The sequence below is a fragment of the Carassius auratus genome, chromosome 21, assembly GCF_003368295.1.
Source record: "Carassius auratus strain Wakin chromosome 21, ASM336829v1, whole genome shotgun sequence".
Classification (NCBI taxonomy): domain Eukaryota; kingdom Metazoa; phylum Chordata; class Actinopteri; order Cypriniformes; family Cyprinidae; genus Carassius; species Carassius auratus.
This window is the reverse complement of record NC_039263.1, coordinates 15,340,754-15,364,343: the sequence shown is the minus strand read 5'-3', so window position 1 is coordinate 15,364,343 and position 23,590 is coordinate 15,340,754. Positions and strand designations below refer to the sequence as shown.

The 23,590-nt window shown below is 36.4% G+C and overlaps 2 protein-coding genes across 2 annotated transcripts; one reads left to right on the top strand and one right to left on the bottom strand.

Annotated features, from left to right (window-relative positions):
* The first annotated feature begins 1,878 nt into the window (after positions 1-1,878).
* LOC113039203 (potassium channel subfamily K member 13-like) lies at positions 1,879-4,697 on the top strand. The gene is made up of 4 exons (XM_026197091.1): positions 1,879-2,447; positions 3,597-4,146; positions 4,182-4,193; positions 4,267-4,697. Exons 1-4 carry the CDS (start codon positions 2,102-2,104, stop codon positions 4,604-4,606), a joined length of 1,248 nt encoding a protein of 415 aa, XP_026052876.1. The 5' UTR covers positions 1,879-2,101; the 3' UTR covers positions 4,607-4,697.
* Positions 4,698-7,337: 2,640 nt separating this feature from the next.
* LOC113038666 (protein phosphatase 1A-like) lies at positions 7,338-22,403 on the bottom strand. The gene is made up of 6 exons (XM_026196261.1): positions 21,613-22,403; positions 19,786-20,357; positions 9,299-9,416; positions 9,008-9,122; positions 8,067-8,130; positions 7,338-7,923 (listed from the first exon to the last, which is right to left on the bottom strand). Exons 1-6 carry the CDS (start codon positions 22,022-22,024, stop codon positions 7,897-7,899), a joined length of 1,308 nt encoding a protein of 435 aa, XP_026052046.1. The 5' UTR covers positions 22,025-22,403; the 3' UTR covers positions 7,338-7,896.
* Positions 22,404-23,590: the final 1,187 nt, after the last annotated feature.

Sequence of the window (23,590 nt, the reverse complement as noted above, 5' to 3'; positions counted from 1 at the left end):
TCTTTTTTTTTTGGCATAAAATGTATTGTAGTAAAAATTGCTTTATTTTTTAAAGGCAAACATTTAAAATGCTAAGTTAAAAAAAATATACCTTTTTTGTTTTTTTGAGAAATTTATATTTTAATGGCAAAGATGTACAATGAACCTCTTTTATATAAGCAACTGTTGAAATAAATGTAAATGTAGTCCGCCTTCCAATGTCTATGTCACCTAAGGTTCAGGGCTTCAAGCCTGAAATCCTGGTAAATGGCAGTAATCAATACTGTCATTCTGAGTGTATTTCAAAACCTAGTGAGCTGCCCAACTAGACAGCCTTGTTAGGCACCAAGCGGGTTTGGATCATGTATGTGCAGGACCCTCCATCTGAGGGTTATCCCCCCTAAAATTATGATTAAAAATCACGCTGTGTATTGTAAATAATAATGTCTTAACTTTAAATACTTGTGTAAGTTGTAAAACAACACAAACAGGATATATATGCGTTTTAAGTTTAGAAAGATTCTTAGTCTCCCCCTCCCTTGCCTCACAGTGCTTTGGCCCAAATGCCTGCTTTGCTCTTTTACATCACTTACACACACACACACACACACACACACACACAGACAAGTCCGGTGAGAGAGATGTCAATAGCTGATGAACTCCAAGGCTGTCAATGACAATTTCATTCACTTTATTCAAAATCGGATGAAGTGATTATTTTCTCTTTAATCCATGATGCCAATGTATTTGTAATCAGTCCGCTGTGCTAATAGTATACGTTACCTGCTTGACGGAGAGGGTTGCCAGGTGTTCTTAACAAAACTAGCCCAAACTAAGCGCGTTTCGAGGGGGTCCCGCGGTAAAAAAAAAAAAAAAAAATCTAGTTTCGGGTGCTAAAATAACATTATTGGGGTCGCTTCAACCCGAAATTTTATGTTTATCGCCCCCCCCCCAAAAGTAAGACGAAATTTACGCGCCTGGCAATGTATAAAAATACCCACTACCACCTATATAGGTTGCTCAGCTCATTACATTTTGAGTATCTCTCTTTCTCTCTCTCTCTCTCTCTCTCTCTCACTCTCTCTTCTCCTCAGCTGCATCATTCAATCACGCACTGCCCAGGATTCACACTCGCCAGGAATAAACGGCGGTTATTAAATTTAACTAAATGTTTCCACCAGTTTTGATTCTTTTAACTTGCTCCATTAACATAGCAAAATGGTTTGGAGGACTATGATGACAACGGTGCTTTTCATCAAATATTAAATATTAAATCAGGTGGGTAACCTTCAATTTTACCACTCTAAAAGTTTGTTTGTGATTAATAAATCATTCATTATCAAATTAGGGGAAAGTGACTGACATTTTCTTAGAGTAGCCAACCATGTGTTGATAGTAATCAGTGATCTAATTAATTTGTAATATTTTTTTTAATAGTGCTATTAAAAAAAAACTGAATTAAAAATGTTAAATATGTGTATAATAAAACAATGGTCTATTTTGTCATACTGTGTGCATGATAAATAAAAAAAATTAATAATCAAGATCTAGAGATGTTCTATGAGACTAATGTACTGCATTTACAGCTTAAATAATATATATATATATATATATATATATATATATACATATATATATTAAATCCGTTTGACTAAAAGTAGTGATATATGTTGTTTGTTTTGTTTTTAGCCAGCTCAAGGATGATTTCACATAAAGACCACAGCATTATTACTGACTGGTGTGGCACCAGCTATACTTGGACAGCGAGATGGCAAAAGATAACAATCTTGCACTTGCCTGCGTACTGTTACCTGCTAACCCAAAAGGTGTATCTGGAGGTCTTATTTCCTGGACCATGTGTCATTTTACCTGATAACCTTGCTTTTTACGATGGTGCCATTGGAGAAAGTGATGCGGTTATGAGTCCAGAAGAATGTTAATGGACATGAAGAACTTTGTCTGAAAACAAGAGCAACACAGAGAATTCATGTGACTCTGTATGTCTTCTTAATCCCAAGTCTATGGTTGTTTTGATTGTGAGTGAGAGTGTTTGTTTCTTGTGTCTGTGTTAGTGGCTGTGCATGTTTGCCTGTTCTTGTCATTCCCTGCTGGTGATCAAGTCATGCCACGTGGAAGAGATGTCAGCAACAGCTGTTGCCTCCCACTTCACATGAATGAAGATAATGCCCGTTTTGGCTTGTTGGCGGCCCTCATCCTCCTCTACCTGCTGTGTGGGGCGATGGTGTTCTCCGCACTCGAGCATCCCTCCGAGCTGCAGGCTCACAGACGCTGGGACGAACAGCTGGCCAACTTCACGGAGCAAAACAGCATAAATCTGAAATCCCTATATGTCCTGCTAAAGCAATATGAGGAGGCCTTTGTGGCTGGGATCCGTGTGGACAAACTTAGGCCCCGCTGGGATTTCTCAGGGGCTTTCTACTTTGTTGCTACAGTGGTCTCCACAATTGGTGAGTTCATGCAACATTGCATTCAGATTTTCATAAATGCAAATAAATTAGCCAAAAAGAGAATTTACAGCAATCATAGTTTACATACACACTTTTATCTAAAGTGACACGCATTGTATTCAAATTATGTACTTTTTTTCTATTAGTTTATACATTCCCTAGGAATTGAACCCATGACCATGGCATTGTTAGTACAATGCTCTACCGTTTGAGCTGCATGCAGGGTTGTTATTGACCACTAAAGCCGAAACAATAATAATAATAATAAAAAATCTTTAAAATTATAAATAAAATATAAAAACATATCAACTTTTTTATTCAACTATTTGCTGAGACAAGATATGTCAGTTTCATTTAGTTTAAGTACTAAAATAACTATAAACTAGACAAACAGAAACTAAATAAAAACAAGTTTCAGAGCCACTTGAGGGCAAGTACAGTCAATTATGCCAGAATTAGCATTAAATATCTATATATATATATATATATATTTTTTTTTTCATAAAAAATATACTGAAAACCTTGTTAAATATATTAACAAAGCTGATGGAACTATAATATAAATAAATATATATTTTTGAAATACACACAAAATCATATATATATATATATATATATATATATATATATATATATATATATATATATATATGACAAAAAAAAAACCTATAACAGTACATCAATGATACTAAACACTGGCCAAAGTGCACACTTCTATTGAAAAAAACCCAAAAAGTTTTCTTACAAAACATCCAAGCTGCTCCTTTAAATTAAACAAAAGAAAATAAGCAATGCAAAAGTAAATTAAACTTAATTGTATAAAATTCCCAACTTTTATTTACGATATTTATTTCCAACTTGCCCCACCTTCAATAAGCTTCCAGGCAAAATTTGTTGGCAAACATTATTTTCTATTGCTTTTATTGTGACAAGTACTTTTAGTACTCATATTGGATGTACCAAAACATAAATAAGATATAAATTATGTTTTGTGGCAGTTAGTAAGCTGTGTGAAAAAAAAAAAAAAAAAATCTTTGTGTTCCACTGAAGACATAAAACCATAGCAGTTTGGAGTGGCATGTTTTTAATAGTCATGAATTCATTGAAAATACATCAGCAAAACCGGAACTGTTTCCTATTTCCTTCCAGGCTTTGGCATGACCACTCCTGTCACCATTGCAGGTAAGATCTTTTTGATATTCTACGGACTCCTTGGCTGCGCAGCAACAATTCTCTTCTTCAACCTTTTCCTGGAGCGCATCATCACGATGTTGGCCTACATCATGCGCTGGTGTCATGAGCGCCAACTGCGCCGCTCCGGCGTGGGAGGAGAGGAGGCCAGGAGCGAGGACGACAGTCTGGAGGGCTGGAAACCATCGGTCTACTACGTAATGCTCATTCTGGGAATCGCCGCCCTGCTGATCGCATGCAGTGCGTCTGCATTGTACTCTGCCATGGAGGACTGGGACTACTTTGAGTCCTTGTACTTCTGCTTTGTGGCCTTCAGCACCATTGGCTTCGGGGATGTGGTGAGCAGCCAACGGGAGAGCTATAAAGCTCAAGAAGCCTACCGTCTCGGCAACTGCCTCTTCATCCTCATGGGTGTTTGTTGCATTTATTCCCTGTTTAATGTCATTTCCATCATTATCAAGCAGACACTCAACTGGATCCTCGGCAAACTGGGCTGCAGCAAAGCTCAGTGTCTGTGCCATGGCCGTCCATACAGAAGACGAGGTCAGGCCTGTTGTTGCTGCTGCTTTCCACGAATTCCCAACCAGCGGCACAACCACCACCCTCCGTCGGGACATTCCCGGCAGAGGGCTCAAAAGCGCAATGCCGTGCACCCTGCCCTGGCTAACGAAGCGACAGGAAAGCGCTTCACTAATGCATCAGTGGAAACAGTTTGTGATAGTGAGACTGATGCTGGCTTAGGACCAGATGGAGGTTATCTGACAGGGCGCAGACTGTCTGGAGAAATGATCTCAGTCCATGACTTTATGGCCAACAAGGTTTCTCTGGCCATTCTACAGAAGCAACTCTCAGAGACTGCTCACGGTAATCCAAGACAGAGCCACGTTCGCCAGAATGGCTTCTCCGGTGGAGTGGGCGCCTTTGCTATCATGAATAACCGCCTTCAGGAGACAAGTGCTGACAGGTAGCTTGATATTACAAAGATGGCATTGGATATTGCACTTTATCAGAAGATGAATTTAGTGAGGGTTGTGTTTTATTCAGAACTGAATTGAGAATGGCTTCAGAATAAAAATTCTTGAATTTGAATTGCATTTAAGTTGCGGTAGCAAACAGAATGCAGAATGCAGAATTTGAATATAGGGAAGTATATTTAAAATGAATTGAAATTCAAAGTTTGTTAATGAGATTCCTTTCAAAATGAAAATTCTGTTATCAGTCAGACATCAATTCATTTTCAAAAAACAAATAAAGATATTTTTAATTGATAATAATCATGTGAAGGAATAGTAGCCTATAGTAGTTTTATTTCTTTTGGTTTCCCTTTAAGACAAACTTTGAATGTTGCCTTAGTTTAAAGTTGTGTTGGGGAAAAAGGTTTGACGTTTTTAGGTCTTACAGTCAGATAAATAGGCATGCTTGAAATGCCCAGTATAATTTATAAACTAAATAGTGTTTCATTTAAATATTTCATTATATTAAAGCTGCGGTAGGTAACTTTTGACGCTCTAGCGGTTAATAAACAGAATTGCTTGCGTCTTGCGGAAGAACATCGTAGCCGGAACTACTTCTCTCTGTTTATGTCTATGAAGAATCACAAAGGTACTGGGTTACTCCGCCGCGGTACCCTCGAAGCAATCTAAAATAGTCCGAATATAAACACTTATTATAGGTGCACCCTAGTGATTCAGGACAAGCTAAAACATGGTTTAGAAAATGGATTCATGGTGTACTCGCTTATTATATAAATTTTTCTACATTTTGAACACAAACAAAGTTACGGACCGCAGCTCTGATTGGTTGTTTCTTAACGTGAGCGGATGAATTTCTGCAAATGGCAATAGGACCACTGGGAGGAGCCAGAGGAGCTTGATTTTTCCACAGATTATCTGTCTCATATTCTACTGTCAGGACATAATGACAGGTTTAACAAATATGTAAAAAATATATTTTTACAAAAATTACCTACTGCAGCTTTAAGTAAATCAACTTCTGTGGTCAAGGTTGTCCAAACACCTAATTTCCCAAAATAGTTCGCTGTACAGACAGTCAAGTAGCCTACAGTAAAATCCTCTCTTTGTCTTTCCAAACCAAATTCGTATTTAACTGTTTGTATAGTTCAATTCAAATTCACACTCACTGACTAAAAAACAGCTAGTTCTCCAGTTCTGAATTCTCCCCAACCATGATTCAGTACTGTCCTCTGGAAAAGTATGTTAGCAGAGGTTTTAGCATTTATTGTATGCAATTAAAGATGTCAACTGCACATCCACTATTGTAATACACAGTAGAGAGCAAATTAGATCAAATTAAAATAGCCAATTTACCTCTGTAGATAACAAGGACGATGAATGTTAGCATTTCTGAATAACTGCGTTCTGAAGGCTCTTTTCTTTCTTTGATTTTAATGGTAACATCGCTTCTCAGAGTCACTTTGCAGCTGAAGTGATTGGCCGGTGTGGTGAGCAATCACACTGTGCCTCTGGAGAGATCCTTTAACGGCTCTTCATGAAAACAGACTGATTTTCAAGAGCCAGGCAGATGTAGCCACGCCACTTAGACACACACAGACACAGACCCGGAGGAGGAAACACAAGTGTCAAATCAAAGGGAGATGGTCAGTAATAGTCATTGTTTAATCGTTTCTATCAAGCTGCCGTCAGTGATTGTCCTGAGAAACAAATTTATCTAAAATGAATACAAATGCGTGCAAGAGACAGACCAAGTCATGGGGATAGATTATGTAGATATTGTATAATGTAAACACAAATATATCTTCTTTGTTAAATATTTATTTTGGTATCAAGATTTATGTTTCAAATGTAATAGCTGTACTCGCGTCCTTTATATCTGTGTAACAGCAGCCAGTCGTCATTCATTAAGCTTATTAAATATGTTTCTGGGTGTGACATAAATACAGGGTTTGCAAACTGTAGATGGTGTTAAATAAGGAGCGAGTCTCTACTGCTCTCTTGAGGATGACAGTGGTACTGCTTAACGACGATGGTGTTGAAATATGAGCTCAAACACACACTCACAAATGTATGACTACTATAGGCATAATTACCTATAGGCCATAAAGTCTCTTTATGTAGTAGGACAGAAATCAATAAACTGAAATCTCATGAATAGCTTGATCTGTTTATTTTTATTACTCAACCTTTATGTTAGCACAAATATTGCACAAGATCTGTAAAATGTGCACAAAGATGATTACACAACATGATATAGCACGGCATCAGTTCATTTTATAGTCATTAGGAAATATCTGGGGAATATTACACGCTTATAGATTGGCATCATTTCAAAGAGGTCAGTAAGGCAACACAGTACAGATCATGCAAACAGAGTAAGAGCGTATTACAGGAAACAACTATTCAAGAACAGGAAAAGTTGCACTCCGTGACCATATTATGAGCCTGTATAAACATGTAAAAGTGCTTGTATTTAATAGAATTTGCTAGTTAGAGATTTTAGCATACCTTAATTCTTAAAGGAATAGTTGACACAAAAATTAAAATCCTGTCATTAGTTATGTACTTAACATCATGTATTTTCAAACTTATATGCTGTTGTTTTTATCCTTTTATCACACACAGACGCACACACACAGACGCGCACACACACACACACACACACACACACACACACAAACACACAGACACACACACACACACACACACACACACAGAATATATATTTTTTAACAAAACAATTGTGACCATGCTTCTAAAAGAACTAAGCCTTAGAGACAAGTAAATCATTTTTGTGTGAACTATTCATGTAGTATTTACCAAAAGTACTAGCTTGTCACTGTTCCTCAAAGAGTTTTATCAAGTTCTGCCTTTTTTTTATTGTATCAATTTAAATAATGACCTTGTTAAATGCCAAGACTGGAAAGAATTTCAAAAGTTTGCTGTCACTGCTTGAACACATTACCTGAGTTTTGTCGACTGAAAGACTCATTGAATACATTTGGTAAGCAAAATACTGAACATATCACAATCTAATGAGTCAAATTTATATACAGTCATCATTGTCCTGCATTGTGGCACAGCATTGCTTTTTGTAAGTTTTGTTATTCGTGAAACATACAAAAAGAAGGAAGTAAAATGTTTTTGTTTTGTTTGTGTTTTTTTTGCTGTCCAAAAAGATCTTTCTTTATTTCTCTCTCTCTTTTTTTAGTTTTAAACACAGAAAACTGATTTACTTCTTTCTCAATCTAGCACATCCATCAAGTGTTCATGTAAGATGGACTCTATTTGGCATTTGTAGGACTGAGTTCCTGAAAAGATACAAATCACAGGAATTCATAGTAAAGTTAATGTACACTAATGACATAAACATTAGCAATTTTAACACACACACACACACACACACACACACACACACATAATATAAAATGAATAATTCTGTACAGAAGCTTACCTGGGCTAATCTAGATCGCTGTGCCTCTTTCTGTTGATAATAGGCTGAAATGATACAGTTCCGCCTGCAAATATCAAGAAAATATGATATTTGAAAGTTCAGTCCTCTGTTCTTTTGGCAGTCATTACAAGTACCTATCATTAGAGCTCAATTTGTGGAGTGGATTGGTGTTTTAGAGAAAGTGCCTGTACTAAGCTTTGTACAAAGCTGCTGTCTGCATGTACCTAGTGTACCTGGACATTTCTCAGCAGCACAAGGGTTAAATATGCCATCCTTTCAACTATAATCATATATTTTGATGATTTTCTAATCAGTTGCTTTAGCACGAGCACCATTTGATGAAGTGCACCTTTTTTTTTTCTTTAAACTGCAATTAAGCATTTTGGAAGAATATATTACCTCAATATTGAATAAAATCAGAAGCTACTCTATTATTCTATTAATAATGATGCATTTAAATATTTCAAAAGATTATATAAATTGATACATTGTTGGTCCATAAAGTCAGTCACTGAAATTTAATTTTAAATGTTGTTTCCATTTACTTAATCAATCACTTTTATTATTATGATTAAAATTATGATCATTAATAGTAATAAAAGTGTTATTAATATTAAAAATGCTTAAATTATTAAATAAATAAATATCAATAGTAATTCTATATCAATCAATATCAAGTATTAAAAAAATCCTTTTAACAACAACAACAATAACAATAAAAACATAAAAATGGCAGAAAGATGAATAAAAAGCTAATTATATTTTATATCGGTATAAACCTCAAATAAAGCCCTGGAACTGCGATTAATCTATTTCATGCAACATCTGTGCCTAAAAATGTTCATGTCACATTCTGTGAAACAGGTTTTCACACCTCTCCTGGATAGCTGCTGACTGCTGTTTTGAGCAGAAGTAAAGCATGGTGTTCAGCATGCACTCACTTGCTCTGAAGGCCGCCCCCTGGTGGAAGTCCAGGAATCACTGTGGAAGCCAGTACTGTCAGAACTGACAGCAGATCAGGCTCCTCACCTCTTGTGCTCAGCTCTTCATATATCTCTGTCAAAGAAACATGCGTGTCAATGATCTAATTCCTTATGCAGGCCGTTGGAGGACCATTTACTTTAACCATTATATGACTCCATAATTTGAAAGGATTGCAATCTTTGATCATGTAAGTCATGTAAATCTAAAGAGCAACATCAAAAGAAGCTACATTTAATCAGATGGTTTACCAGCTACTTTGGACTCTAGAAAGTCCTCCAGCTCAGCCTCCTGGTGCAGCGCTTCAGGTGACAGCTGGGGGGCGCCAGGGAAACAAACTAGAATGATGCTGATGTTATCAAGGCTCCCCTTTTAGATATAGACAAAAGAAAAAAAGCAAGAGAAAGTTAGGTATACAAATCAGGTGTCTGCTAAATGATTTAATTGTTAAACTCGGCAGTATCATTTTCCTCTGTTCCTCTAGATAGGCAGGCACTAGCATCATGCTAACTGCCAGTCTTGAGGCTTTTGTTTTAAGGACAACTACCTCACGTTGATGATTAAGTAGATTGGAATTGGTGAAGCTAATGCAGACCTTATCCTTCATTTCTAAGGGATGTTGTTGGTTGTCTATCCCTACATGACACAATGCTAGGCAGAATGCTGTAATCGCCTCACACCAAGGTTAAAAGTAGTTTATCCCGTTACAGTTTAGTGGCTGAACACAGCCTTACTTTGAGATGGTGGTCAAAGTGCAGTCCTGACAGAGCAGAGATCTGGCTTACTGCAGAGAGGAAGATGTTGACATTTTCAGGTCAGCACATCCTTTTCTGCAGCCTAAAGGCCGTTCTGTATTTCTCTTACGTAATGTAACAGTCTGGCTAAAGTCAGCTTTGGATGCCATAGCCAAGACAGTTCATATTTAAGATTTCAATTTTAAAATATAGCTGCAAGCAGCGATGTCGGGCTCAAGCCATCAGTGCAACGCCACCCCCGGTGGCATCGGGAAAACTGTGCCCAGCGGGCATAAGCATTTACAGTAACCCTCTGACAATCAAGTTTTAAGGAATGCGGCAGTTAAAGGGTTAATCCGACCAATCTAGACTTTGAAATCACATACACAGAACAATTTATATAACTTTAGTAACACATTATTTTTATATTTAAAAAAAATGTATAAGGTGTGCATTATAGCTGACACCTATATGAACACATTACAATTGTTTTGTGACTGCAAGTCTTTCTTCTCAAATGCTATTGAGCTTCAAATTTGCATTTGAGCCCATGTGAAAAAGTAGCAAATTTACATATGACTTACAGTTTGTTGTAATACATATCAAACATTCAAATTAATTGTGCATTATAGCTGTCACCTAGATGAACAATTACAGTTGTTTTTGTAAGTAATTCTCTTCAAATGCTACTGACGTTAGAAAAGTGTATAACAATATCACATGTAACTTTAGAGACCGTCCCTAAATTTGAGACTCTTGAATGTCCACTGTCAAGACAGCTTTATGCCTTTTTTTTTTTTTTTTTTTTTTAGTTTTCTTTTCTCTGTGTCGGATTGCTGATGTCCTATACCCAGGCATAGATGTCCATCCATCAATTACGAACATTCAGCCGCAAACATGAGGTGTGAGCGGTCGCGAGCGCGGATGGGAGAATGGCGCATGTTTTTTTTTTTTTTTTTTTTTTTTTTTTTGTTTTTTTTTTAAAGCAACTGGGATGGTGCCCCCTCTGGGAGTTGGTGCCCTACGAAGACTGCATACTCTGCATATAGGGAGTGGTGGTACTATCTGGAAGATATATTCCTCAAACCATCGTACAAGAGGAGGTGATGCTAATCCTTCAAGAATCGCTCAAAAGCTATTTAAGTGTACAGTTTCATTTTATTGCATCTTGAAATAAATATTTCTGAATTCTGAATCAAACTGGGTTGGGTTTATTTATTTATTTTATGAGACAACTGAGACTTTAATCTCCTTTGTAATATATGTGCTTTTAATTAAACCAAGAACAATTTATTTATAGATGTATTACTGCTTAATAATGACTATTATTAAGGGAAAAGGATTTATAATCATGAACTATTTACTAATGCTTAGCTAATGAGTGCAGTTATTATAAAGTGTTACCAATGCATTTACTAATGTTAACAAATTAGACATTATTTTACAGTGTTACCAAATCCTTAAATAATTTATTAGTGTTTTGTAATGATTTTAATTACCTATAAGCATTTGTGCAATAGTTTTGCTTGCATTGCAGCTTTATCTGTCAGTTGAAGAGTTTTACTGTTACATCCATGAGATTAATAAATGTCATGTCACAGAATGTCATAGGTCAGTATCAAATGAGTTTGAAATTATTATTTGCAGCACAAATAAGGATTATTAGGATGTTTTTAAATCCCTAAAACTGTCAGAAAAGGATAAGGCCTAAGAGATTTCTTAACCTGTAATGAAAGGAAAAAACGCCACCATTAGCAACAACAAAAACAATAACAATTTAAAATACAGATTTTTTTTCCTGATTATTAAAGGGATGATTAGGTCTCTCTCTCTCTCTCTCTCTCTCTCTCTGCCAGACAGCCCCTCCCTACAGTCCACATACACTGTCAATCACCAAAAATTCACAGTCACCAACCCCCTCACACTCCCCCTCCCTCTCCCCCTCCCTTTCCTCACACAGACAGAGTGGCCAGAGTGAGATCATGTCAGTTGAGAAGTCTGACAGTTTTCACATTTTCTTTTATCCATACAGTGTTGTAAAGTCGTGAAACTATGCATATTTCCTCAGAATGATTTGATCTCTGTATGAACAAATGCTTTGAAGTGTTTGGAAGCTGCAATTTAAACATACAAGACAATTAATGTTTCCCTTTTTACTGTCATTTCAAAAAATCACCACGACAAAACAGTTCAAGCTAACCAAAATCTGTTCGCAATTTAAGTTCCTCAATGTTTTTTCTTCATGTAGAAAAAGTTTGGTGTGTATAGTGTACTTCCCCTGTGAGGAGCATTCATTAATTCACAAAATAATCTTCCCAAAAATCCATATTCAAATCAAAATAGCGGACTTCCTGTTGGTTGTAGCTTATGACTGTGAATTAGAAAGTTGTCCGTCTTGATAAGAACAATTTATGTACCAAGTTTGGTGTCTGTAGCTAAAACTAAATAAAATGCATTATTATTATTACTATTATTAGCTGTACACTTGATAAAAAATGTTCAATATAAACTTATGCAATTGTGTGTGTGTGTGTATATATATATATATATATATATATATATATATATATATATATATATATATATATATATATATATATATATAAAAATTCAAGTATACAGTTTTCTTTTATTGCATCTTGAAATAAATATTTATGAGTTCTGTGTTTGTTTATTTTATTTATTTTATTTTTTATTTTACATTTTTTTAGGAAGATTACAGCCTTTAATCTCCTCAAAATAAATGTGCATATAAACCATGAACAATTAAATTATAGCTGTATTTATAAAATGCTTACTAAAATATTAATTTTGGGAGAAGGCTATATAAAGCATGAACTGACTATTTACTAATGCTTAGCTAAGAATTGCAGCTATTATGAAGTGTTACCAATGCATTTACTAATGTTAACAATTGAGACATTATTTTAAAGTGTTACCAAATCCTTAAATAATTTAAAAGTGTTTTGTTATGATTTCATTAACCTATAAGCATTTGTGAAATAGTTCTGCTTGCATTACAGCTTAGTCTTCATCTGTGAGCTGAACAGTTTTACTGTTACATCCTTGAGATTATGTAAATTCAAATAAATGTCATGTCACAGGGTGTCAGAGGTCAGTATCAAATGAGTTTGAAATTATTATTTGCAGCACAAATAAGGTTTTTTAGGATTTTTTTTAATCCCTGAAACTGTCAGAAAAGGATAAGGCCTAAGATATTTCTTAAGCTGTAATGAAAACAGCACAATTAGCAACAACAACAAAAAAATAACAATTTAAAAAACAGTTTTTTTTTTCTGGTGATTAAAGAGATGTTTAAGTCTCTCTCTCTCTCTCTCTCTCTCTCTCTCTGTCTGTCTGCCACTCAGCTCACACCCCTCCCCCACTCACACTCACACATACACACAGTCAGCACTCATACATTCCTCAAACAGAGTGACAGAGTGAGATCAGATGTCTGACAGTTTTTTAATTTTCTTTTAATCATACAGCGCTGTAAAGTCATGAAACTATGCATATTTCCTCAGAATCACTGGTTTTCTAAATGAAAAATGTTTTTTAAAGGTTTGGAAGCTGCAATTTAAAAATAGAAGACGATTAATGTTTCACTTTTTACTGTCATTTAAAAAAATCACCACGACAAAACCGTTCAAGCTAACCAAAATCTGTTCGCAATTTAAGTTCCTCGATGTTTTTTCTTCATGTAGACAAAGTTTTGTGTGTATAGTGTACTTCCCCTGTGAGGAGTATTCATTAATTTTACAACTGTAAAATCTCAAAAATACACATTCAAATCAAAATAGCCGATTTCCTGTTGATCGTAGCTTATGACTGTGAATTAGAAAGTTGTCCGTCTTGATAAGAACAATTTATGTACCAAGTTTGGTGTCTGTAGCTAAAACTAACCCCCCCACTTTTGACAAAAGGTGGCGCTATAGAGTGCCTCTTCCACGCCCTTTTCAAAGCTTTTGCCATGGTTTAGCTATCTTTAATACTGATATCTGTTTCGAGTTTCATGTAAATCTGAGCTTGTTGTCTGCCTAAAAATCATCAGAACAGAACATTCAAGTTTGACACGTTGCCATGGCAACACTATATTAGATATCAATATCCCCACAACAGATTTTCTTCGGCCGTGTTTTGTCATTATTCTGATGAAGTTTGAAGCAAATCGAGTAAAAATAAGATGCTGAATTCAAAGAGTTTTGAAAATGATTCACTTCCTGCTGCCAGTTGGTGGCGCTATAACTTTGACTCCTAATAGTCACATATATACGATCGGTATCATACAACGAACAAACAAATTAAGTTTGATCAAATTCAGGAAATGTATGTGGATGTTATTAGACATTTCCTGTTTCTCATTTCTCGCCATAATTTCAACGCCTCGCCACGGGCAAACCGTTCGAGATATCAAAAATCTCTTCGCAATTTAGCATCCCCAATGTCTTGAGATCGTGTTCACCGAGTTTTGTGGTGAACGGGTGGAGTTCCTCAGAGGAGTATATCAAATTCCAGAGCATGTGTTTTTCATAAAACCCTAAATAGCCAACTTCCTGTTGGGCGGAGCTTATGACATGCAGTGTGAAAGTTGTTTGGTTTGATGAGTTATATATATGTACCAAGTTTCATATGTATACGTGCAAGTATGCATGATATATGGCCCTCAGTACTACAGGGGGCGCTGTAGAGCCCCTGTGCCACGCCCGTGTATCAGACTCTGCCCGGCCCTAATGGCCGCAGGTTCCAAGGTGTGTGCCAATTTTCAAGAGTTTTTGAGTATGTTAAGGACCCCAAAAGCCCCCGAAACCTTGGAAAAAAATTAGAAGAATAAAGAAAAAAAAAAAAAAATATAGCTGCAAGCAGCGATGTCGGGCTCAAGCCATCAGTGCAACGCCACCCCGGTGGCATCGGGAAAACTGTGCCCAGCGGGCATAAGCATTTACAGTAACCCTCTGACAATCAATTTTTAAGGGATGCGGCAGTTAAAGGGTTAATCCGACCAATCTAGACTTTGAAATCACATACATTGAACAATATATATAACTTTAGTAACACTTTATTTTAATATATATAAAAAAATTATAAGGTGTGCATCGTAGCTGACACTTAAATGAACACATTACAATATTTTTATGACTGCAAGTCTTTTTCCTCAAATGCTATTGAGCTTCAAATTTGCATTTGAGCCCATGTGTAAAAGTAGCATGATTTACATATGACTTACAGTTTGTTGTAATAAATATCAAACATTCAATTTTATTGTGCTTTATAGCTGTCACCTAGATGAACAATTCAGTTGTTTTTATGACTGTAAGTCATTCTCTTCAAATGCTACTGACGTTAGAAATGTGTATAACAATATCACATGTAACTTTAGAGACAGTCCCTAAATTTGAGACTCTCGAATGTCCAATGTCAAGACAACTTTATGCCTGTTTTTTTTTTTTTCTTTAGTTTTCTTTTCTCTGTGCCGGATTGCTGATGTCCTTTACCCGGGCATAGATGTCCATCCATCAATTATGAACATTCAGCAGCAAACATGAGGTGTGAGCGGTCGCGAGCGCGGATGGGAGAATGGCGCATGTTTTTTTTGTTTTTTTTGAGCAACTGGGATGGTGCCCCCTCTGGGAGTTGGTGCCCTACGAAGACTGCATACTCTGCATATAGGGAGCGGCGGTACTATCTGGAAGATATATTCCTCAAACCATCGTACAAGAGGAGGTGATGCTAGTCCTTCAAGGATCGCTCAAAACCTATTCAAGTGTACAGTTTCCTTTTATTGCATCTTGAAATAAATATTTCTGAATTCTGAATCAAACTGGGTTGTGTTTATTTATTTATTTTATAAGACAACTGAGACTTTAATCTCCTTTGTAATATATGTGATTTTAAACCAAGAACAATTTATTTATAGATGTATTACTGCTTAATAATGACTATTATTAAGGGAAAAGGCTTTATAATCATGAACTATTTACTAATGCTTAGCTAATGAGTGCAGTTATTATAAAGTGTTACCAATGCATTTACTAATGTTAACAAATTAGACATTATTTTACAGTGTTACCAAATCCTTAAATAATTTATTAGTGTTTTGTAATGATTTTAATGACCTATAAGCATTTGTGAAATAGTTTTGCTTGCATTGCAGCTTTATCTGTCAGTTGAAGAGTTTTACTGTTACATCCATGAGATTAATAAATGTCATGTCACGTCACAGGTTGTCATAGGTCAGTATCAAATGAGTTTGAAATTATTATTTGCAGCACAAATAAGGATTCTTAGGATGTTTTTAAATCCCTAAAACTGTCAAAAAAGGATAAGGCCTAAGAGATTTCTTAAAAAAAAAACACCACCATTAGCAACAACAAAAACAATAACAATTTAAAATACAGATTTTTTTTCCTGATTATTAAAGGGATGATTAGGTCTCTCTCTCTCTCTCTCTCTCTCTGCCAGACAGCCCCTCCCTACAATCCACACACACTGTCAGTCACCAAAAATTCACAGTCACCAACCCCCTCACACTCCCCCTCCCTCTCCCCCTCCCTTTCCTCACACAGACAGAGTGGCCAGAGTGAGATCATGTCAGTTGAGAAGTCTGACAGTTTTTTTCTTTTCTTTTATCCATACAGTGTTGTAAAGTCGTGAAACTATGCATATTTCCTCAGAATGATTTGATCTCTGTATGAGAAAATGCTTCGAAGTGTTTGGAAGCTGCAATTTAAACATACAAGACAATTAATGTTTCCCTTTTTTACTGTCATTTCAAAAAATCACCACGACAAAACCGTTCAAGCTAACCAAAATCTGTTCGCAATTTAAGTTCCTCGATGTTTTTTCTTCATGTAGACAAAGTTTGGTGTGTATAGTGTACTTCCCCTGTGAGGAGTATTCATTAATTCACAACTGTAAAATCTCAAAAATACACATTCAAATCAAAATAGCCGACTTCCTGTTGATCGTAGCTTATGACTGTGAATTAGAAAGTTGTCCGTCTTGATAAGAACAATTTATGTACCAAGTTTGGTGTCTGTAGCTAAAACTAACCCCCCCACTTTTGACAAAAGGTGGCGCTATAGAGTGCCTCTTCCACGCCCTTTTCAAAGCTTTTGCCATGGTTTAGCTATCTTTAATACTGATATCTGTTTCGAGTTTCATGTAAATCTGAGCTTGTTGTCTGCCTAAAAATCACCAGAACAGAACATTCAAGTTTGACACGTTGCCATGGCAACACTATATTAGATATAAATATACCCACAACAGATTTTCTTCGGCCGTGTTTTGTCATTATTCTGATGAAGTTTGAAGCAAATCAAGTAAAAATAAGATGCTGAATTCAAAGCGTTTTGAAAATGATTCACTTCCTGCTGCCAGTTGGTGGCGCTATAACTTTGACTCCTAATAGTCACATATATACGATCGGTATCATACAACGAACAAACCAATTAAGTTTGATCAAATTCAGGAAATGTATGTGGATGTTATTAGACATTTCCTGTTTCTCATTTCTCGCCATAATTTCAACGCCTCGCCACGGGCAAACCGTTCGAGATATCAAAAATCTCTTCGCAATTTAGCATCCCCAATGTCTTGAGATCGTGTTCACCGAGTTTTGTGGTGAACGGGTGGAGTTCCTCAGAGGAGTATATCAAATTCCAGAGCATGTGTTTTTCATAAAACCCTAAATAGCCAACTTCCTGTTGGGCGGAGCTTATGACATGCAGTGTGAAAGTTGTTTGGTTTGATGAGTTATATATATGTACCAAGTTTCATATGTATACGTGCAAGTATGCATGATATATGGCCCTCAGTACTACAGGGGGCGCTGTAGAGCCCCTGTGCCACGCCCGTGTATCAGACTCTGCCCGGCCCTAATGGCCGCAGGTTCCAAGGTGTGTGCCAATTTTCAAGAGTTTTTGAGTATGTTAAGGACCCCAAAAGCCCCCGAAACCTTGGAAAAAAATTAGAAGAATAAAGAAAAAAAAAAAAATAAAAAAAAAAAATAATCCTAAGGAAAACAATAGGGCTCTCGCCCTCCAGGCTTGAGCCCTAAAAATAATCCTAAGGAAAACAATAGGGCTCTCGCCCTCCAGGCTTGAGCCCTAAATACAGACGAATGGAATTATTATTTTATAAAATATATTTTTGTCTTTATAAATTCAGTATACTTGATTTCAGAAGAAGCACGAGACACTAAAGACTGGAATAATGAATGTGGAAAATTCAGCTTTGCATCACAGGAATAAATGACATTTTAAAATATATTCAAATAGAAAATAGTTTTGTGATAATATTTCACAAGATTACTGTTTTTACTGTATTTTTCATCACATAAATGCAGACTTGGTGAGCATAGGAGACTTCATTGAAAATATTAAAAGTCCTGTATACAGTCAAACCAAAATTTATTCAGAAACCTTCAACATTTCTCACATAATCACAGTTTATTTGCTATAGTTTAGAAAATGTGAAAACAACAAAACATTTTGCTTTTGTAAAATAAAGAAAACAAACAGGGTGCGCTTTCTGCCATCTCGAAGTGAGTGCAATATGTTGAAATATGATATGCATTCAGATTAAGGCTTTTTATTCTACTATAGCCTATAACTTTTTAACTAGGCTACATATAATGTCAAATATTTTTTTTTATTTTTTTGCTATCATATGATATATAATATGATATAGATATATAAAGTAATGGGAATGTTTACACTGCACCGTGATAAATGTTACATGAATATTTACTTCAGTGTTTACTGATCTACTATCAGATGTTGATGTTAATAATGTGCTAAGCAATAAGTATTTAGTTGAAAAAATATCAATGTTGTTTATGTACTGTATGGTAATACAAGCATATGTGCATGAATGACGAGAAGAAAAAAAAAGTTTTTTGTAAGGAGTAGGCAAAATTAGATTATGAGACTGCCAATACATGTACAGTATGTTAGTGTGTATAAAATATTGTAGGCTACTCATTGCTTTGAGAAATGTAATGCTAACAGCCTCATACATACATTTTTTATTTTTTTTTACTATTCAGATATTTTGGAGAGTAATTCTATTTGTTAACCAAAGAAGGTTACAGGTTTTTTTTTTTTTGTTAAAATGTTTTAAGTATTACATTTGTTTTAAAACGAAAATGCTAAACTATTCCACATTTGACTCCAATTGAAAAAATAAAGTTTAATTTCTATTGTCTCTGCTTTAATGTTTATAGGGATTTTATCTAAAATCAATTATTTAAATAATTAAGTTACTTACTGGGTAAGTAAATTACTATTCAGACAGAGTAATTAGAAAAGTGATTAAAAAACAATATTGAAGATGTAATAAGTAATTAATTACTTTTTGAAAGTAACTTACCCAGCACTGGTAATGGATTACAATCCACCAAAAATTATTGAGCTGTTAAATTTAAGTACTTAATTATATGATACCAACTGAGGTCAACCAATTACCAAGCAATACTTAATTTTGTGCAGTCTGTGGAGTAAAAAGGTCACATTAGCAATTAAAGAAAAAACACTTAAGCAAAACACGGTCAGATCAAAGTGTCTGAATAATTTTTGGCCCCAAATTTGATCAATTTTACTGGTAGTCCACTGTATGAATAATTTTGGGGTATAATATAATGTGCTGCACCCACTAATAAAATAAAAAATATATATCAAAAATTATATCTGGTGTATAAATTATTTTTGGTTTGACTATATAGGTCAAAAATATGATGACATTTAAGAAGCCGAAATATAAAGTTGAAGTTTTAAGTGACATAACTTGAATAGAGCAGTGAAGCTGGCATTATCTTGTCTGTAAGTTGATATCTAGCAGCACTAGTGAATGGGGGAGAGTCACTAGTACTCTGGAACTCAAAATGCATTCAGAAATGTCCCAAAACTGCAAATAGAAAAGAGACTTGGAGGGGTGTAAGGAGAAATAGAACATTTGGACCAAGCAATCGAAAAGAGAGCGAAAAAGCTTCTGTTCGTACTAACCTTATAGAGGCAAAGGTCAATGACCTGGGAGCAGACCTCTCTCAGGTCTGTGCAGACACGCAGTCGGCTGTGTATGAAGGCACAGAGCTCTTCATTCGTGACAGTGTCCCACACACCATCGCAGGCCAGAACCAGAAACTCATCTGCTGGCGAGCGCTCCACAGCGGACACTTCTGGCTCTGGCGAAACCATCTGTTCTGTGACCGGCCGCCACTCGGCTGTCTTGTAACTGAAGTCCCCCAGTGCTCGGGAGACTGCCAGCGAGCCGTTCACACGCTGCAAAGTGACTGATCCTCCAGCGTTCTCTATCCTCTCCCTCTCGCCAGGGCTGAAGGGCTTGTGGTCTTCCGTCGAGAAGGCCACCCGTCCCGCACGGCACAAGACTGCTCGAGAATCCCCGCAGTTCACAAAGTAGATGTGGTGTGGAGTGATAGCGGTGGCAACGACAGTCGTCCCTCCACGTTCCCAACCCTCACGGCAGGCCATGGCATGAAGGTGCTTGTCCATGAGAAAGAAGCCCTCCTTGATGCCCTCAGTGACCCTTAGTACATCGTCATCTGCTCGGATCTTTCCTGAGAGGGAATAGCTGTTTTGGTGACTTCAAACAGATGACGTTTGCATGTTCGCAAAGACAAACCTAAAGGCTTCATTAGAGCAGATAGCAAGGATCAACCATTATGCAACTGCTAATGGCTTTAGGAACGTGTTGTACACCACAATTGACTTGTAAGATCACAGCTTAATTGGGTAATAATGTTGCTGTGGCTTTGGAGGTACAGTAGGTCTACAATAATTCCAATCTGATGAGATCCTCTTGGATCTATTCTAAAGAGATCAATACGATTTCCCACATGATCTAACTTCTGTCACTTCAAAAGCCACTCAGTTATTAGGTTTGCTGTGCTCTCAAATGACTATTGATGCACAAATATGAGCAGTGTTGGGGAGTAACTTACATGTAACTGAATTATGTAATTTAATTACAAGATAAATGCAACCCTTATCTGTTACAGTTTCAGAGAAAAATGTGTGATTAAATTACAGTTACTTATGAAAATATTAATGATAACAAATGGGGTGACATCTGAATATTTACAAATGCATTAAGATTTGGTTGATTTCTTTCCTAAAACTGCATTGACATCAGTGTTTCAGGAGTTTAGGGTACAAAGCAGGACACATGCTTATTTTATAACGGTTTAATTTCTTATTTGGTTTTATGTATATGCTTCATTTTTTAAGATGAACTGTTTTTTCCAGAGCATTGTTAGATGCCAGTGTTTCCTCTCATAGCAAAGATTTCTTGTTAACCTTAGAACGAACTCAAAGTGAAAAGGTTCTAAAGTCTGATTTTGTGGTGCTTGCGCATTAATGTTAACTGATTATAATCTTAGTTAAAGTGATGAAGGATTTTGAGAAGTCTGACTGTAATCAGTGTTGAGTACTGTGACACCGCCACAAAATAGAGGAATAAGGTCAATTTCAGATGTTTAAATAAATTCAAACATTTCTAATAATGCAGTGATAATTGTTTTGTTTTGTTAAGGTTATTTAGATGTGTCTATTATTTATTACTGTAAGGTTAACCCTGCCTGCTTTAAATGTTTGAAAATGATTAACAGTTGAAAACATTCGTTAGAACAGTAATCAAATGTAATCAGTTACATTACTTACAGTTACTGAAATAGTTGCACTATTTATGACATTTTAAATAGAGTAACCTGGAATCTGTAACCTATTACATTTCCAAAGTAACCATCCCAACACTGAGTATAAGCCAAAAATATGCAAGAGGTCCTTCTGTTTGTAGGACAGCTTGCTGCTCACCTGTGCCCAGGATGTGGTCCAGCAGGTTTCGGGAGCAGTGTTGGGCCACCGCGCTCCCTGCGTGTCCATCAAACACAGCGAAGAACCCCCAGTGGGCCAGTTCCCCTCCTAGCTGAGGGAAGCAGTTGTGGAAATCTTCCATGTGGGCCCTCCAACCCTGCATGCTGGCCAGGGCATAGGTAAGTCCCCAGGAGGCATAGCCCTCTTGCATGTGCTTGTCCAGAACCGGTCGGTCCAAGTATGGGCTAGGGATGACCCCTTCCTCCTCTCCACCCTCTTCGCCTACAGACAGCTCCCCTGCGCCTCCCCCTCGTCCCCCTTTAAAAAAGGAGGTGACCCTTTTCTCGGTCTCCTTCACCAGCTGCCTAACAAAAGCAGGCATTTCCACACTTCCTTTCCTTGATGTCCTCATAATGTCTTTTTTCTTCACTTGTTCAAATCCGTTCACGGCCTCCACCCTGTGCTGTAGCTCGCTGGCTTTGATTCGGCTGAGCCTTGATGCTCAGGGCCTTCACAGCATTATCTCCCGAGAGGCTGATTCTGCACCTTGAAGCATCCTCGAGTGGTCTGATGTAGAACGGTTGATTTTCCCTTCTGTCACTCTACCCATTGCTAGACATCTCACTGGGATCTAATTTTTCTGTACTCATAGTGGCTCTTTCCAATTTGATCCACTTTTGTTGCCTTCCTCCTCTGTATGTCAGTGATATTCCCTCTCTCTAGCTTTCTCTCTGTCTGAGCCCGTTATTTTCCTGTCATCGCTCTGATTGGCTGAGCTATTTCTGTGCACCAATCATCTTGCTGTGTCCTCGCTCTTGTTGTACACACAGACATGCAATCCTTTCGCAGAGTGGCTCTCTCTCTTTCACATGTTCAGTGTCTCTCTCTCTCTCTCTCTCTCTCTCTCTCCCTCCCTCGGTTTCTCCTCTTGAACTCCCTCTGTTAATCACCTCTGCTGAACATTTGATAATTTGGGATTACCTAACATGTACAGATTATTGTGCATAACAGATTTTCACAGCAGCCCAGTAAAAGCGAAAGGCTGAGAGAGAAGGCACAATGTACACTCTGCTTAAAAATATGTTATGTGACGGAGATTTAGAGATTCATATTAAAGAACATGGTTCGCCTTGAGCTGAATTCATGAATGGCATATTCAAATATGAAATTGGGAGACTAATAAAGGTTGATTCAGACGGATGAGTGGATTATGTAAATAAAAAATACATTCATAAACATTATTACATAACAGGCTATTTTTGTCATTTTAACTCTTTGTGTGGTTCCATGGAACGACGCAAACAAAAATGGCTCATGAATAAATGTGTCTGATGGCAGAATGATCATTAAATCAGATGCTTGTAGTACTTACTCGCCTAAGCAGCCTGAAAAAAAGAAGAAAAAAAAACATAAAATGAAGAAATAATAACAAGAGTATTATTATCATTATAACAAAAAAAATAGTTAATTTAAATTAAAATGAAGTTTGGATTTTTCTAGTCTTTTCATCAATACTTTCATAATTTTATATGATAATTTATATCTAATTTAATGTATATGAGTTGTATCATCATAAATTACATAAGAATTATAATAAATTATGCATTATTATTCTACTTATATAATTATTTAATTTTTGAAATATTATATAAATTATACTGAAATGATCATTTATAGTATTATAGAACTGTACACACACACACACACACACACTTGTATTCCTATTATTATATGTTGACATTCCATAGGTGTAATGGTTTTTATACTGTACAAACTGTATTTTCTATCCCCTTACCCTAACCCTACGCACCTACCCCTCACAGGAAAATTTCTGCACTTTTAGATTTTTTTAAACACTTCATTCTATATGATAAGCTTGTTTCTTCATGGCAACCTAAAAAATTGCTGGTATTACTATACTTGTGGACACATTTGGTCCCCTTAATGTAGTGAATACCAGTACATACACACACACACA

What these genes read in the sequence shown, in the direction of transcription:
- LOC113039203 (XM_026197091.1), top strand. Translation starts at nt 2,102, where the DNA reads ATGCCACGTGGAAGAGATGTCAGCAACAGCTGTTGCCTCCCACTTCAC. An exon ending in TACAGTGGTCTCCACAATTG is followed by an intron (nt 2,448 to 3,596) that starts GTGAGTTCATGC and finishes ATTTCCTTCCAG; the next exon opens with GCTTTGGCATGACCACTCCT.
- LOC113038666 (XM_026196261.1), bottom strand. Translation starts at nt 22,024, where the DNA reads ATGAGGACATCAAGGAAAGGAAGTGTGGAAATGCCTGCTTTTGTTAGG. An exon ending in TTGACCTTTGCCTCTATAAG is followed by an intron (nt 9,417 to 19,785) that starts GTTAGTACGAAC and finishes TATATCTAAAAG; the next exon opens with GGGAGCCTTGATAACATCAG. An exon ending in AGCGATCTAGATTAGCCCAG is followed by an intron (nt 7,924 to 8,066) that starts GTAAGCTTCTGT and finishes GTATCTTTTCAG; the next exon opens with GAACTCAGTCCTACAAATGC.